Below are 14426 nucleotides of genomic sequence, written 5' to 3' on the forward strand. Positions count from 1 at the left end.
TTTTCTCCCGACTGTCCATCTGTCTGTCCTTTCTGGAGACTTGCACTATGGACCAATGGTCTAGCCCTCCAGTTCTGCCTCCTGGATTCCACTCAGGATGACTGGGGTCTCTAGCCTGATACTACCCACCCCCAGGGCTCTCCAGGCACAAGTTGGCAGTTGGTGGGTGGGTGTGGGGTGAACACAAACCCCCACTGGGGCTCAGGAGCCTCCTGGCCTGGGGTGGTGGTGCTGGGCAGTGGGGGTGCCGGCCCTGGGAGGAGACCTTGCCTCAGGGCTATGCACCCTCTGCGCCTCTAGGGCCAAAGCCCGAGATGGTCTACGACTTCTGGCGCATGGTGTGGCAGGAGCACTGTCCCAGCATTGTCATGATCACCAAGCTGGTGGAGGTGGGAAGGGTAAGTAGGGCCCTGGGGAGACGGGGTGTGGTGGCCAAGGGCTGGGGGGCGAAGAGCCCGCTGAGCCTGCGCCGTGGGGACTCCAGGTGAAGTGCTCACGGTACTGGCCGGAGGACTCGGACATGTACGGGGACATCAAGATCACGCTGGTGAAGACGGAGACTCTGGCTGAATATGTCGTGCGCACCTTTGCCCTGGAGCGGGTGAGTCTCCCGGCACCTGGCCCCTCCAGGCAGAGCCCACCTCCCCATCCCCCGGCCCAGGAGCACGGGCGTGAGGAGGGCACCGCCGCCCTCCCCAGCAAGGCAGCTACTCAGTAACCGCTGTGAGCGCCGTGGAAGGACAGGAAGGGAATCGTCTTTGCTGGCGACTCCACGAGGAAGTTGAGACGATGGAGACGATGACAGTGGCTGTCGGGTGTTGGTCCTGCTCTGTGCTGGGCACTGGGCTGAGCCCATTACACACTGTTTCAGCCCTGGAAAGCTCTGTGGGATTAGGTGTAAACACCTAATGGGCCCCATTTTACAGATAAGGAAAGTGAGGTTGAGTGGTTACGTCACTCATGAGAGGCCAGCGGGCCAGCGACTGGCCATGTCCTCCTGTCCGTGATCCATTTGATCCTCTGTAAAATCCTCGGAGGAAAGACAGTTTCCCGCTTTAGACTAAGACCAGAGAGTCAAAATAACCTGCTGGGTTACACAGAAACCAGGTGGCAGAGGAAGGTGTTTAATAGCATCAGGCAGACCCCCGCCCAAGTCCCACGTAGCATCTGTCTGGTCTAACCTTGGGCAAGCAGTTTTTCCTCCTTGAGCCCTAGTTTTTTCGCTTGGGCCATGAGTCATCAATCCCTACCTCATACATTTATTATTGGGATTAAGTGAGATCCTTCGGTCAAATGCTCACCACAGGGCCTGGCACACAGCAGGTGTCTAATAGATGCCAGCAGTGACTCTGACTGTTATTGCTGTTGTCTCTCCAGAGAGGCTATACTGCCCGGCACGAGGTCCGCCAGTTCCACTTCACGGCGTGGCCAGAGCATGGCGTCCCCTACCACGCCACGGGGCTGCTGGCCTTCATCCGGCGCGTGAAGGCCTCCACGCCCCCTGATGCTGGGCCCATTGTCATCCATTGCAGGTGGGGCGCTGGGAATCCCGAGAAGAGGGGCTGGGAGTGGGCTTGGTTCAAGGTCGCTGTAGGAGACTGGGCTTGGGTTCATCCTGCTTAGAGGACAGGAGAGGATGACCCCCAAGGGCCCTTTGCCCTGTGAGCTTCGGCTCTGAGGTCGGCGCTATCATGTGCTCCCCAAGACCTGTGAGCCCTTGGCCTAGGTGCCGAGGAGCCGCTGGAGACATGGAGGGGTCCGGGGTTGGTGAGGCACCAGGCAGGATTGAGTTCCATTCGTTTCCATTCAGCAAGTGTGCGTTGCACACCTGCCGCGTGCTAGGTTTGGCCCAGGTGCTGGAAAGGACTTCCCCTTCTCTTCTCCAAGCCCAGGGCCTTTTCTCACCCGTGGCCCTCTCACCCTCTACGGCTTTGACCTTCGCTCCTTCCTTTCCTAGCCCCTGCCTTGGTTGGCTCCCGTGACCCCATTTGCCCTTCCTCTCTGCTCTGCCTCCTCCCCGGCTCCACATCTTCCTCTTGCCTCTTAAGTTGGGGCCCAGTTGCCCTGTCCCGTTCCTGCCCCCAGTCTGCCCCTGGAGAGCTTAACCTCTGACCCTGGGACTTCGGGGAGTCCCCTGGGCCCTGAAGTCCTTGGCCTATGTGTCTTGTCCTGGCTCCTCTACTTGGGTTCTTATCAGCTCCCCAAATGCCACCTGGCAGACTCTTCCTCTCCCTGCCTGCCCTCCCCAAACCAGCTTCTCTTTGATTTCTTTAGGCTTCTTTAACGTACTGTCTTTTTAGAATAAACTTTATCGATATATAATATATTTAAAGCTAAGTGCACAAATAATAAGTGTATGTATAACTATGAATTTTCACAAAAATTCATTGAACACACCTGTGAAATAACCAGCACTTCAGATCAAGAAACAGAACATTAACAACACCCAGAAGTCCCCTTAAACCCCCTTCCGGTCTCTACGCCCCTCCTCCCTCCCAGAACAATTGCTGTCCTGACTTCTAAACCTTCGTTTTGCATGTTTTGCACTCTGCATAAATGGAATCCCGCAGCGTGTGCTCTGTGTGTCTGACGCTTTCCTTCCGCCTTATGTTTGTAAGATTCATGCATAGTGTATCCTATTGCGCTGGATGAAGAAACCCCAGTGTGTTTATCCATTCTGCTGTCAGTAGGCATTGGGTGGTTTCCAGTTCTGAGCTATTATGAATAGTGCTGCTAAGGACATTCTCTTCCACATCTTTGGGCCAATGTACACACGCATTTCTGTGAGGCACGTACGTAGGAGTGGAATTGCTGTCTGTGCGAACGTTCAGCTTTAGGCGATACTGCTAAACGGTTTTCCAAAGTGGTTGTACTAATTTAAGCCCCCAACAGTGGCGTGTAGGACACCCAGTTGGTATATCTTCTTGCCAACACTTCGGTACCACCGTTTTCAAGTTTGAAATCTTGGTGTCATCTTTGTCCTCTCCCCGCTCCTCTCAACTCTGCTCATCCTGGTGCTGAGCACGAGGATCCCAGCGATGGATCCGACACAGCCGAGCTCTTGATGAACTTTCAGTCGGGTTAGGGAGCCAGCCACATAAACAATGACCACATAGCAGGAAGAGTGTTTTAATAAAAGCCTGCCCGCATTGCTCTGGGAGCTCAAAAGAATGACATCTGCTAGAGGGTTGGGGAGGCTCCACCCAGTATGTGAGCAGGTATGAGTGTGTGGGGCTTTGAAGGATGGGCAGGAGATTTGGGGACTTCCAGGAGGCAAGAACGTTCTAGGATTAAGCTCTGAGCATCACCTTTGTTCCTCGCCCTCAATCGAAGTTGCTAAGTTTCACCTCTGCGTTCTCCCTACCTTTCCCTCCTCTCCTTCCCCAAGGCCCATCCTCTATCACATTTCACTACAGCTCTGCCAGCAGTCTTCTCCCTGCCTCCTCCTTGCCCGGGGTGGGGCCTCTCTGTCCCCCTGTCCCCTGTGTGGTGTAGATATGGCCAGGCACCCCAGGGCCCCTCTTCTCTTCTCCCTGGTCCCGGGCTTCCTCCCCAAGGCCCTGACCTGGCCTGGGGCCACTCTCTCCCCAGCGCGGGCACTGGCCGCACAGGTTGCTACATCGTTCTGGATGTGATGCTGGACATGGCGGAGTGTGAGGGCGTCGTGGACATTTACAACTGCGTGAAGACCCTCTGCTCCCGGCGCGTCAACATGATCCAGACTGAGGTGGGAGACGCAGCCCTCTCCCCGCTACCCCCTCCAGGACTTGGGTGAGGGGCTCACAGCTGGTGGGGTGTGTCAGAAGGGTGTCCTTAGGCTCCTCCCCATCCAAGGTTTCCCCTGTTCTTTTGCATCCCCGAACTTGGCCTGCTCACCTCTTAGGATCCTCCCACACTCAGCTCCACTGTGTTCTGCCAGGTGAGGTCAAACAGCAGCAAGCCAAGGTCATAGGTTCTGCAGTCAAGACACACCCGGTCTGTATCCTCACTTAATGTGTGACCCTGGGCTGTCCCCTCACCTTCAAAGCTTCTCACAGGGATGAAATATGAGATAAGGGAACATGTCCATGAGGTTGTTTTGAGTAGGGTTGGTTGAACCCGTAGTGACATGTGGGTGGACCCTACCTCACAGTGCCCCTGCCGCAGCCTTGAGCTCACTTGCCCTGCCACCACCCCAAAATGTCTAGCTGATAGTCCCCCCCGGTTCTTCATAGTCTTGCCTCTCGTTCCAGGAGCAGTACATCTTCATCCACGATGCAATCCTGGAGGCCTGCCTGTGTGGGGAGACTACCATCCCTGTCAGCGAGTTCAAGGCCACCTACAAGGAGATGATCCGCATTGACCCTCAGAGTAATTCCTCCCAGCTGCGGGAAGAGTTCCAGGTGGGGCATGAGTGTATATAGGTGTGTAGGTGTGAGTGAGTGTGTGTATAGTGTATTGGGAGGTCCTCAGTCCCGTAGGAGTCCTTGAGGGCCAAGCAGGAGGGACAGAGTTGGGCTCCCAGGAAGGACTTTGAGACAGCAGGGGAGGTGGTGCATTGAAGTGGTTAGGAGCCCAGGTTTTGAAGTCAGATAAACCTGGGTACAAATCCTGGCTTACCTAGTTAAGAGCTGTGAGTATCCTTGAACAAGTCACTTTACCTCTCCAAACCTCAGTTTTCTTATCCAGAAAAGAAAGATAGTTAATATTGCCCTTGCAGTGTTCGTATTCATTAGGATTCTTTTGGTTACAAGTGATGAAAATCCAGCTCAATGGCTCTTATGACTGAAAAGTCTGAGTGTGGTACAGCTTCAGTTATGGCTAGATCCAGGGGCTCAAATGATGATGCCAAGACTTAGTCTCTGTCTGTTTTTGGTTTTGCGCTCCTCTGTTTTTGGCTTCATTCTCAGACCCACACCTTGGTTCCCAGCAGTGCCAGGCTCACATCATCTCTACTGTCAGGACACTCTAGAAAAAGGCACTTCCTGCTCCCATGCTCCTCAACAAAATTCTTAGATCAGACTCTCATATGCCCATCCTTGAGCTGGTCACTGGGGCCAGAGAGATGGAACACATTGATTGACCCAGGCCTGGTTCTGGGGGCAGAGCCAGTCTCACCATGTCACATGACTGAGATGAGGGAAGGCTGGTTCTCCAGAGAAGTCTGAGAGGGTCACTGGCAGGCAGAGACTTAATGTCCTCTCTACTCCAGGGATCATGCGAGGGTTTATGGGATGGCACATGCCCGGTGCCTGGCGCCCTGGAGCTGGCACAGAGTGATGTCACAGGAAATGCTGCCTGTGGTTCCTGGAGAAGGATGTTGGGCTCTGGAGACCATGAGAGGCTGGGGTTCCTGTTAGGGATCCCCAAGAACAAGAGAAAGAAACAGACTCGATGAATCAGGATGCATGAGGCGTGAAGGCAAGAGGGTAGGGATGACGCAGAGTCCCTGCTTGCTGTAGTGCCAGCTGTTCTGGACTTAACGTTCTGTTCAGAGTCGTGACCGAGGAAGGTGACCACGTCTGCCTGGTCCCTGGAGCCTGCTTTGTGGAAGACGTGGGGTCTCAGGGCTTGTCTCCATGAGAGCACCTGATAAGCTAGTGATGATCCTCGCTGTGCCTCCTGTGAATTGAGCCCTGTGTGTGCCAGGCTCAGTGCTCAGTGCTTGGCATCATCTCCCTTCATCCTCCCAACAGCCCCTGGAGGCAGGCATATTATTATCCCATTTTACCGTGGAGGAATAGTGAGGCCGAGAGATGCAGGAGCTTGTCTAGGTTACACGGGCAGCGCGGAGGCTGACCTCAGACTCCAGAGCGCTGTCCGGGCCCCACATGGCCTGGACAGGGAGCCTGGGGCCCTGCCCTCTCTCCCTTCTCTCTGGACCTCAGTTTCTCCATCCATAAAATGGGGCTAATAGCCCAGCCCAGTCTCCTCTATAGGGCTGTGAGGGGGCCCAGCAAGCGCTGGACGTCACCCCCATTCCTCTCCTCGCTCCGTGTAGACGCTGAACTCGGTCACGCCGCCGCTGGACGTGGAGGAGTGCAGCATCGCCCTGCTGCCCCGGAACCGGGACAAGAACCGCAGCATGGACGTGCTGCCGCCCGACCGCTGCCTGCCCTTCCTCGTCTCCACCGACGGGGACCCCAACAACTACATCAACGCGGCCCTGACTGACGTGAGGGCTTGGGGGAGGGGCAAGGGGGGCTCTGCGACTCCCCACCACAGCAGCGTGTGGGAGGGTCCAGGAGCCGAGGAGCAGAGCTGAGGGCTCTGGTCGGGGGGACCCTCTGCCCTTTTTGGACACCAGGCCCATGAGGTGACCCTCCTACCCCCAGTGACCTTCCATTCAGGGCATTCAAGCCTGTGCCTCCCTCAGGTATTACTCTTTGCCAGAGTGGCGGTCTGGGTGGTGGAGTTCAGGCAGGGCTGTCTCCAGGATCAGGCCTAGTGGAGCCTGGGTAGGATGAGTGATTCAGGGGGCTTTGGCTGGGGAGGCTGGGAGGGTTTGGGATTGGGACTTGGGACCTGATGTCTGGAGCCAGGGGAGCTTGTCCTGGGCTGATCGAGCTGGAGCCTGCCCCAGGACTCAGCTTGGAGTGGTTACCTGGCCCCACCCTGGCCATGGTCTGAGGACTCAGAAGCCATTTAGAAGCCCCTTCGCCTGCTCCCAGCTCAGGGGGCTTCACCTCCTTTATTGGGTGTTGCAAGTGGAGCAGGGGCTTTAGGGCGCAATGAATGACTCCAAGATGCTGCTGTCTGAGGGGAGGAGCCTGTGAGCATCTCCTCATTCCTCTCCCGTTGGAACAGTTGGGAGGTGGGTGCAGGAGACAGACATGTGGAGATCAAAGTGTTCCCTTTTTAAAAAGACAGATAAAACTGGAGAACGTGATTTAGGCGTGTGGCTCAGTGGACCGGCTCCTTCACTTATCAGTTGGGCAGACTTGTCCTCCCTGTACAGCTGTACAGCCACAGGCCACCCCTCCCCAAAGGGACAGGCCTTGACGTGTGGCAGGGGCCAGGAGCAGTTAGAGCGCACACCTTCTGAGGACAGGCTGCCTGGAAAGAGGGAGGAAGGGCCGAGTGAGGAAGCTTAGTCCTTGTCCCAAGCTGGCCCGTGGGAGGAGTGTGTGGAGGTGGCCCGGAGTGTCACCACCGGCCGTGCCTCCACGTTGAAGTGAGAGACGTGGAGAGGGAGAGTCCCCCGCGGCAGGTGCGAGGGAGGTGGGCCTTTCTTGGCCTGGTTTCTGGCCAGAGCCCCTTGTCGGGACCCTGCAGGCGACAGAGGGGTTTCTCTAAAGAGAGAGAGCTCCCGCGCTCGCTTCCCGGGGTTGTCCTGAGAGAGCTGCAGGCGTGGGAGGAGCAGCCCCAGCCTCTGAAGGGAGTGACGGGCGAGGGGTCCGTCTGTCTGTCACCCTGCCTGGTGGAATGTGTGTGAGTGTAGGTGTGCGTGTGCCTGCCGAGGGGGCCGGGTCCTGGAGAGGTGGCATACGGGGCTGGAGGGTTTTGGATGGGGACTTAGGAATCTGTGACCTCCCTCCCAGCCCACTCTTTGGCCTCAGTGTGCCCATCTGCACATGGGGTGAGGGGAGGCCGGAAAGGAGGCCCTCTGAGGGTCCTGAGAGTCTCTGAGCTGGGGAGGGTCACATTGGTCCCTGGCCCTGAGTGGGAATGGGCCTGTCAGGTGGAGAAGCTTCCCTGGGGTCCTTGATTCCTCACACGCTTGATCCCAGCCGGGCAGAGCCTGTTGGCTCATGAGCCGGCAGACCCGGGAGCCAGGGGGCCCTGATTCTTGGGTTGGATTGCAGCGAGCTTGTCTGGGGCCAGCTGGGGTCTGTTTGGGGTGGTCAGTCTGCAGGGAGCCCCGTCGGGTGCCCAGGCCTGAGTTTTGGAGTCTGGCGGGGCCTGGCCTTGAGGAGCTGCCAGTCAGCGAGCCTTCAGAGTCCCAGGGAGGGGGTTGTGGGAGGAGAGCATCGGGAGGGGGAGGGGGACAGGGCGGGCGGGGCAGGGCAGGACACCAGGAGGAGACTGGGGGCTGGAGCACTGAAGCGGGCAAGGCCGGGTGCCAGCGCTCCTGGCAGGGTGTGCTCGGGAGGGGAGCAGAGTCTGTGCCTGTCACTGGTCTGGGGCCCTGGGTTGGGGTCTCAGACCCTTCATCCATGGAGTTGGAAGCGACCTGGAGATTTATTTATTCAAAAATATTTATTGAACTCCTACAAAGTGCTGGGCACAGGCCATACCCCCAAATCTCTGCTCTCCTGAACCTTGCATATGGGGGATGGGTTGGGCCAGTCAATAAACAAATAATACAATAAACAAAAAATACAATACAAGTCAGACACCAGTAATTTCTACAAAAAATAAACAGGCAGAAGAAGTATTTAATGTGGGTTTTGGGGGCGTGTATGTGGCTATTTTTGATGAGGTGGTAGGGAGGCCCTCTTTGAGGAGGTGGCAGGTAAGCAAAGACCAGAAAGAAGTGAGGGAGAGCCATGTAAACGCTTGGGAAATTTGTTCTAGGCAACAGAAACAGCAGATGCAAAGGCCCTGAGGCAGGGAGCAGGCTTGGCCAGCTGCTGCCTACCACGCCCAGGCTCCCATTGCCACACGTTTGGGAACCTTGTACTGTTTAGTTCCTGGGGGCCATAGGCTTGGGCACTAGCGGCCTGGGGCTCACTCTGTCAACTCGGGCCTCAGTGTGCCGGCCAACCTCTGAAATGGGCCACTGGAGGCAGCCTGGTCCTGTGGGGCAGAGCTGTCTGGATCAGGGGGGGCAGGGTGGGAGGACAGGGTGGGGCAGGGGCTCAGGCTGTGGCAGGGACGGTGGACAGGCCTGCTGAATCCTGGTTGCCCTGCAGAGCTACACACGGAGCGCGGCCTTCATCGTGACCCTGCACCCGCTGCAGAGCACTACGCCCGACTTCTGGCGGCTGGTCTACGACTATGGGTGCACCTCCATCGTCATGCTCAACCAGCTGCACCAGTCCAACTCCGCCTGGGTGAGGGCCCCGCCGGCCGGGCGGGGTGGCTGCCTGCTGCCCAGGGCCTCAGGGTGTTCAAGGGCATGTTCTAAAAGTCGGGGGTTGGATCCCAGCTCTGCCACTTGTTTGTTGAGTGACCTTAGATGGGTCACACACACACCCTCCCAGAGCCTCGGTTTCCTCATCTGTAAAACGAGGCTGTCAGACTGGAGAAAAATAGCTGCTCTTTATTGAGCACTTGCTGTGTGCCAGGGACTCTGCTGTGCGCTTACGGGCTTCAGGTGAGAAAATTAAGACCCGGAGAGGTGAAGCGACTTTTCCAAGGTCACGTAGCTGGGAAGTGGCAGAGGTGTGCCCCCTACCCTGGCTTGCCTCCTTCCAAGCCTCTGGACTAAACTGCCATCATGGGGACCTTTGAGGCAGAGTAAAATTCCAGCCTCCTTACTTTCTGACTGTTTGATCTAGGGTGAGTTCATTTACCTCTTTGAGCCTCAGTTTCCTTCTCTGTAAAATGGGACCCTCACAGCACCTGCTCTCTCATGGGGTTATTGTCAGGACCATGTGAGATGTAGGTGGGAGGCCGTGCCTGGCACAGAGTTGATGCTCAGAACATGGCAGGGAGGAAGATGATGAGGGTGACAGTCGCTATTGAGGTTGGTTCAGACACTAGCTCAGTGACCTCAGCCTGGGGCAGCGAGAGGGGCTGCCCCCATTTCCTTTTGGGGCTCCCACAGCTGGAGCTCCCGGGAAGTGCAGATGCCCGGCCTTCCAGCCCTGCCTGACCGCATCCCCTAGATCTTTGTGCGAGGCCAGGAGGATTTGCTGTAAGATGAGCCTGATGGCCTCTTAAAGGCCGCCTGGAGAAGACCGGTTAACCGGGCTCTTGATGAGTTAGGCCCTTGGCGTAAATGACCCAGGACTGCAGGGTAATGGGCTCCAGCCCCTGGGCGCGGATCTGGAGGGAATCCCATGTGGCAAGAACCCGCTGTTGCTAAGATGGCATGCAGGGACCCAGAGCGGGGCTCACACAGACATCATTCCCTGGTCACCCATTTGCTCATTCATTCAACCACCTTTTCTCAAGGGCCACTCCCTGCCTGGCCCTGCAGCGGGCAGTGGGGAGACAGCAGGAGAACACACAGTCTCTCTGAGATCTCATGGCCTAGGGAGAAACATGTACAAAAACCGATAGTGAGAGCACAGAGGGACAGGGCTAGCGTGGAGGCGGCACAGGGACACAGGGGAGCCTGGGGGGTAGTATATCAGGAAGGGCTTCCTGGAGGAGGCAGTGTCTGAGCTGATGTGTAGGAAGGGTAGAGTTAACTAGGTGAAGAGGTGGGGGATGAGTGATCTGTGAAGAGGGAACAGTCCGTGCAAAGGCCTGAGTGCAAGGAGTTGCCGGGACCCCAGGCAAAAAGAGGAAGGAAGTGTCCTCTCTTTGTGGGCGTGGTCAGAGAGGAAGGCAGACAGAGCATGGTGTTGTCTGGGAGGAGCTGGGGGCCATTTTACAGATGGAGAAACTGAGGCCCTGAGGAAGGAAGAGCTTTGCCTGGGCTCCAGGTGGAGCTGAGACTAGAAGCTGGGGTTCTGGGCCTACTAGTCTGGAGGACCCGTGTATGTATGTATGTGGGGGCTGCGCCTCCTCTGTCCCTCCCCTGTCTTGAGTCTGCAGCTTAGGGGGATGCATTTAGGACCGTGACTCCATGGAGGGGTCCTGGGGCAGGCGTGGGGGTGCTGAGCTGTGTCGCAGCATCAGGGACACCCCACTGCTGTGAGCTGATGCTGGAGGGCAGAGGCAGTGAGAGAGAAGGCCAGGGGGCCGGGGTGCTGGGTGGGGGCGTGACCTAGGCCTATCCCTGGAAGAGGGAGCCTCATGTAGGTGTGTGCGTGCATGAGTGTGTGTGAGCGTGGTAGGTGTGGCGGCAGGGCAGTGTCACGCGCGCACTCTGGAGGGTTTGTCCCTGCTGACCGGAGTGTGTCAGCGCAGGCCGCCGCGGGGCGGGTGTGCACTGCAGGCTGAGGGCTGAGTGTGGAGGGCGGGGCCTCTGCAGGTGAGTCTGGAGTGAGAGGGTGGGCAGGGTGTGTGGGGGTCCCGGGGCGGGTGTGGAGGCGGCGTGGGAGTGAGCGGCAGCCGCCCGCCGGCTGTCAGCTCTCGTCTCGGTGCCGTGCCCCAGCCGTGCCCGCAGTACTGGCCCCAGCCGGGCCGGCAGCAGTATGGCCTCATGGAGGTGGAGTTCGTGTCGGGCTCGGCGGATGAAGACCTGGTGGCCCGCGTCTTCCGGGTGCAGAACGTCTCTCGGGTGAGCGACCTGGGAGCCCCAGGGTGAGATCCCGGGTGGTGGCTGGGGCGGCCTTTAAGGACCCTCGGGAGGTCACCCCGGTGCTCACGTCGCCCTGGCCGGCTGCCCGCGCCCCAGCTGCAGGAGGGGCACCTGCTGGTGCGGCACTTCCAGTTCCTGCGCTGGTCCGCGTACCGGGACACGCCTGACTCCAAGAAGGCCTTCCTGCACCTGCTGGCCGAGGTGGACAAGTGGCAGGCGGAGAGCGGGGACGGGCGCACCGTCGTGCACTGCCTGTGAGTGCCGGCCGCCGCGGGGCGCCCCGGGGTCAGGAGCCATGGGCCGGGGCCAGAGGTCCAGGGTGACGGAGGGTCTCAGGGCTGCCAGCAAAGCCCGTGGGCTCCCGGGTGGCCGTGGCCTGGGCTCTGCCCACCCACGCAGGGCTGGCCCCGCCTTCCCTGGAGGAACCCACTCAGTTCCAGGGTGTAGATTCAACCCTGAACAGCTGCCCGGTAGCCTCTGTGTGATGTTTGCCTTTGCCAGTTTAGAGAGTCCTGTCAGAACTGTTCACCCCACGGTATAGTGCACAAGTTTTAAGCCAATGGAATTCCCCTCTTTGTTCATGCATGCACTCCTGCAGCTTTTTTCATTCATCCACTCATTCATTCATTCACGTGCCTCATTTACAAATTCAGTTATTCACTCACATCTGGGTGCAGTCACTCCTTTTCCCCCCACTTTTTCATGACCCTTCCATGACCCTTCCATGCCAGGCTGGGCACACTGGGTGCAAGGACAGGGAGCTGAGTCAGGCAGGGCTCTAGTGGGAGAGACCCCTCGAGAAGCGGGCTGAGGGCCCAGTCTGACCCCCATCTCCCACGAAGCACCCCACACCCGGGAGTCTAGGAACAGAGGAGGGAGAGGGGTGGGGGTGGGAGGGTCTCTGTGTGTGGGAGGCTTGACTGGAGTGTGTGTGTGTGTTTGTGCCTCGTGTCTGTGTTGCTGGGGGAGACTGGTGCTCTCAGTGTTCCTTTTCCATCCTGCTCTCCGGGTTTTGCTTGCTGCTCTGCTGCCCTCCTCCGTGGCTGTCTGTGTGCCAGTGTCTTTCTCTTGGAGTGTGTCTAGCCTGTTTCTCTGGCATCTGCTGTTTCTCCTGGAGGCTCTGTCTTCCTAGATGCATTCAGGCTTCGGATGCCAGTCTTAGCGTCTGACTCCGCCCCCTTAACCTTATCCTGCTGCTCGCCTCTGGGCTCCTTGACTCCTCCCTTCTGGGTTCCCCGGCCCCGCCCCTCGGCTCTGGGGTCCCTGACCCTGGCCCTGCCCTTCGCTTCTGAGTTCGCCCTAGCCCCAAGGCCTCCCCGAACTTTTTGTGTCTCATTCAGAAACGGCGGCGGCCGCAGCGGCACCTTCTGCGCCTGCGCCACGGTCCTGGAGATGATCCGCTGCCACAGCCTGGTGGATGTTTTCTTTGCTGCCAAAACGCTTAGGAACTATAAGCCCAATATGGTGGAGACCCTGGTAAGGGCCGTGTCCCCCGTGCCCAGCTACTTGTAACTTCCTGGTCCATAGCCTGCCAGGCCCCTCAGCACCTGCTCTCCCATATCTGCTCCCCACATTGGGCCTTGGGTTCTAGTCCTGTGGTGCCAAAACGTTACCCCCATTTTCCCCTTCTTCCAAAGATGGGCCAGGGCTTCTGCTTGCCCTCTCTCCCCCAGAACTAGAGAGGGGCCAGGCTCGTGATTCCTCCTCTCCCTCTCCCCAGGATCAGTACCACTTTTGCTATGATGTGGCCCTGGAGTACCTGGAGGGGCTGGAGTCAAGATAGCGGGGGCCCCTGGCCTGGGGCACCCACTGCGCACTCAGGACCAGGCCCACCATCCCGGACTGATGAGGAAGACCTGTGCCCCCCACTCTCCTCAACCACAGCCCCCACAGGGGAAGCACTGGAGTGGACGCTGGGCCATCTTGGTGCCCCTTCTGCTGTGGGCAGGGCCTTTCGACGCATCCCATGGGCAGGCTGTGGGCCAAGGAGGAGCTTAGCAAGACTGCAGCCCAGCCCACTTCCACACGGTCCTGCTGCCTGTGCTGAGAGGCCTGGCACTGCCTGGCAGAGTGACAGGGGCTCAGAACTGCCAGCTCCTGGGGATCCAGGCCCAAGCCCCTTGACTGTTTCCCAGCCTTTGGCAGAGATGAGTGAGGCCCTGCCGAGCGTGTGCCAGACCACGGTTTCCACCAGCTTGCCTGGACATGGGTAGAGAGTGCACTGGGGCTCGGCATCTAGCATCCTATCTGGCCCAGTCCGTGAGGGTCCTGGGGAGACAGGGCTCTGCCCTGAGTGGGCACAGCAGACTGAGCCTCCCCAGGGGGAACTGCAGCCCCCTCCACCCACTGCCCCCTGCAGCCCCGGGGATATTTTGCTCATGATCCCTCTCACTTCTGCTTCCCTGACGTGTGCTCTGAGCTTCCCCAAACCAGGATCTGCCCATCCCTACCCTGCCCTCGTGGGGCCCCTTCCCTGCCTGACCCAGCATCTGCAGAATGAAGTCACCTCAGCCCCTCTGCCTATAACTTCCAGGCCTCACTGGCTGGTCCTGCTCAGCCTGGACCAGTGACAATCTGCAGGGCTGAATGACTGCTGCTGGGGTTGAGGTCCCTCTGCTCCTGGTCAGGCTGCCCACTGGGGAGGGGGGCGCTGCTAGGTCAGGGGTGCCCACAACCATAGAGTTCAGAGGAAGAAGGTATATTTTATGACGGAGGATCAATGCTCTTTTTGTTTATTTTGTTACTTTTTGATGGGGGGTGGGAAGTTCTCTTTAAAATGGGGCAGGCCACACCCCCATTCCGTGCCTCAATTTCCCCATCTGTAAACTGTAGATATGACTACTGACCTACCTCGCAGGGGGCTGTGGCGAGGCATAAGCTGATGTTTGTAAAATGCTTTGTAAATAAACGTGCTCTCTGAATGCCACAGAGTGGCCTTGTGTGTGTCTGACCCACCTGACTGGGGCCTGCTCTCCTGCCCCCAGCCTCCTAGTGCAGTGGAGGGGCCCTGGACTGGGAGTCAGAGGCCTGAGTGCTGGTCTGACCTTGGTTTTTTCACTCATAAAATGTTAGGAGTGTGGACCAGAACATTGCTCAGGGTCTTTCCACTTGCAGAGGCGGTTCCAAGTGTCCCCGGCTATTGCTGCCT

The 14426-nt window shown here is 58.2% G+C and overlaps 1 protein-coding gene across 2 annotated transcripts in view; it reads left to right on the plus strand.

The window, feature by feature from the left end:
- PTPRU (protein tyrosine phosphatase receptor type U) overlaps positions 1 to 14204 on the plus strand; it is a 79461-nt gene extending 65257 nt beyond the window's left edge. The window contains exons 20-30 of one of the 2 annotated variants that reach the window (XM_058553472.1): positions 301 to 398; positions 485 to 601; positions 1378 to 1532; positions 3592 to 3727; positions 4233 to 4382; positions 5981 to 6154; positions 8835 to 8975; positions 11132 to 11257; positions 11375 to 11532; positions 12619 to 12754; positions 12999 to 14204. In XM_058553472.1, coding sequence (XP_058409455.1) covers positions 301 to 398; positions 485 to 601; positions 1378 to 1532; positions 3592 to 3727; positions 4233 to 4382; positions 5981 to 6154; positions 8835 to 8975; positions 11132 to 11257; positions 11375 to 11532; positions 12619 to 12754; positions 12999 to 13061 — 1454 coding nt within the window. In that variant the 3' untranslated portion in view covers positions 13062 to 14204. The remainder of the gene's footprint in view (positions 1 to 300; positions 399 to 484; positions 602 to 1377; positions 1533 to 3591; positions 3728 to 4232; positions 4383 to 5980; positions 6155 to 8834; positions 8976 to 11131; positions 11258 to 11374; positions 11533 to 12618; positions 12755 to 12998) is intronic. The other variant, XM_058553473.1, reaches the window with a different exon arrangement.
- The last annotated feature ends 222 nt before the right edge of the window (positions 14205 to 14426 follow it).

The sequence above is a fragment of the Diceros bicornis genome, chromosome 13, assembly GCF_020826845.1.
Source record: "Diceros bicornis minor isolate mBicDic1 chromosome 13, mDicBic1.mat.cur, whole genome shotgun sequence".
Taxonomy (NCBI): domain Eukaryota; kingdom Metazoa; phylum Chordata; class Mammalia; order Perissodactyla; family Rhinocerotidae; genus Diceros; species Diceros bicornis.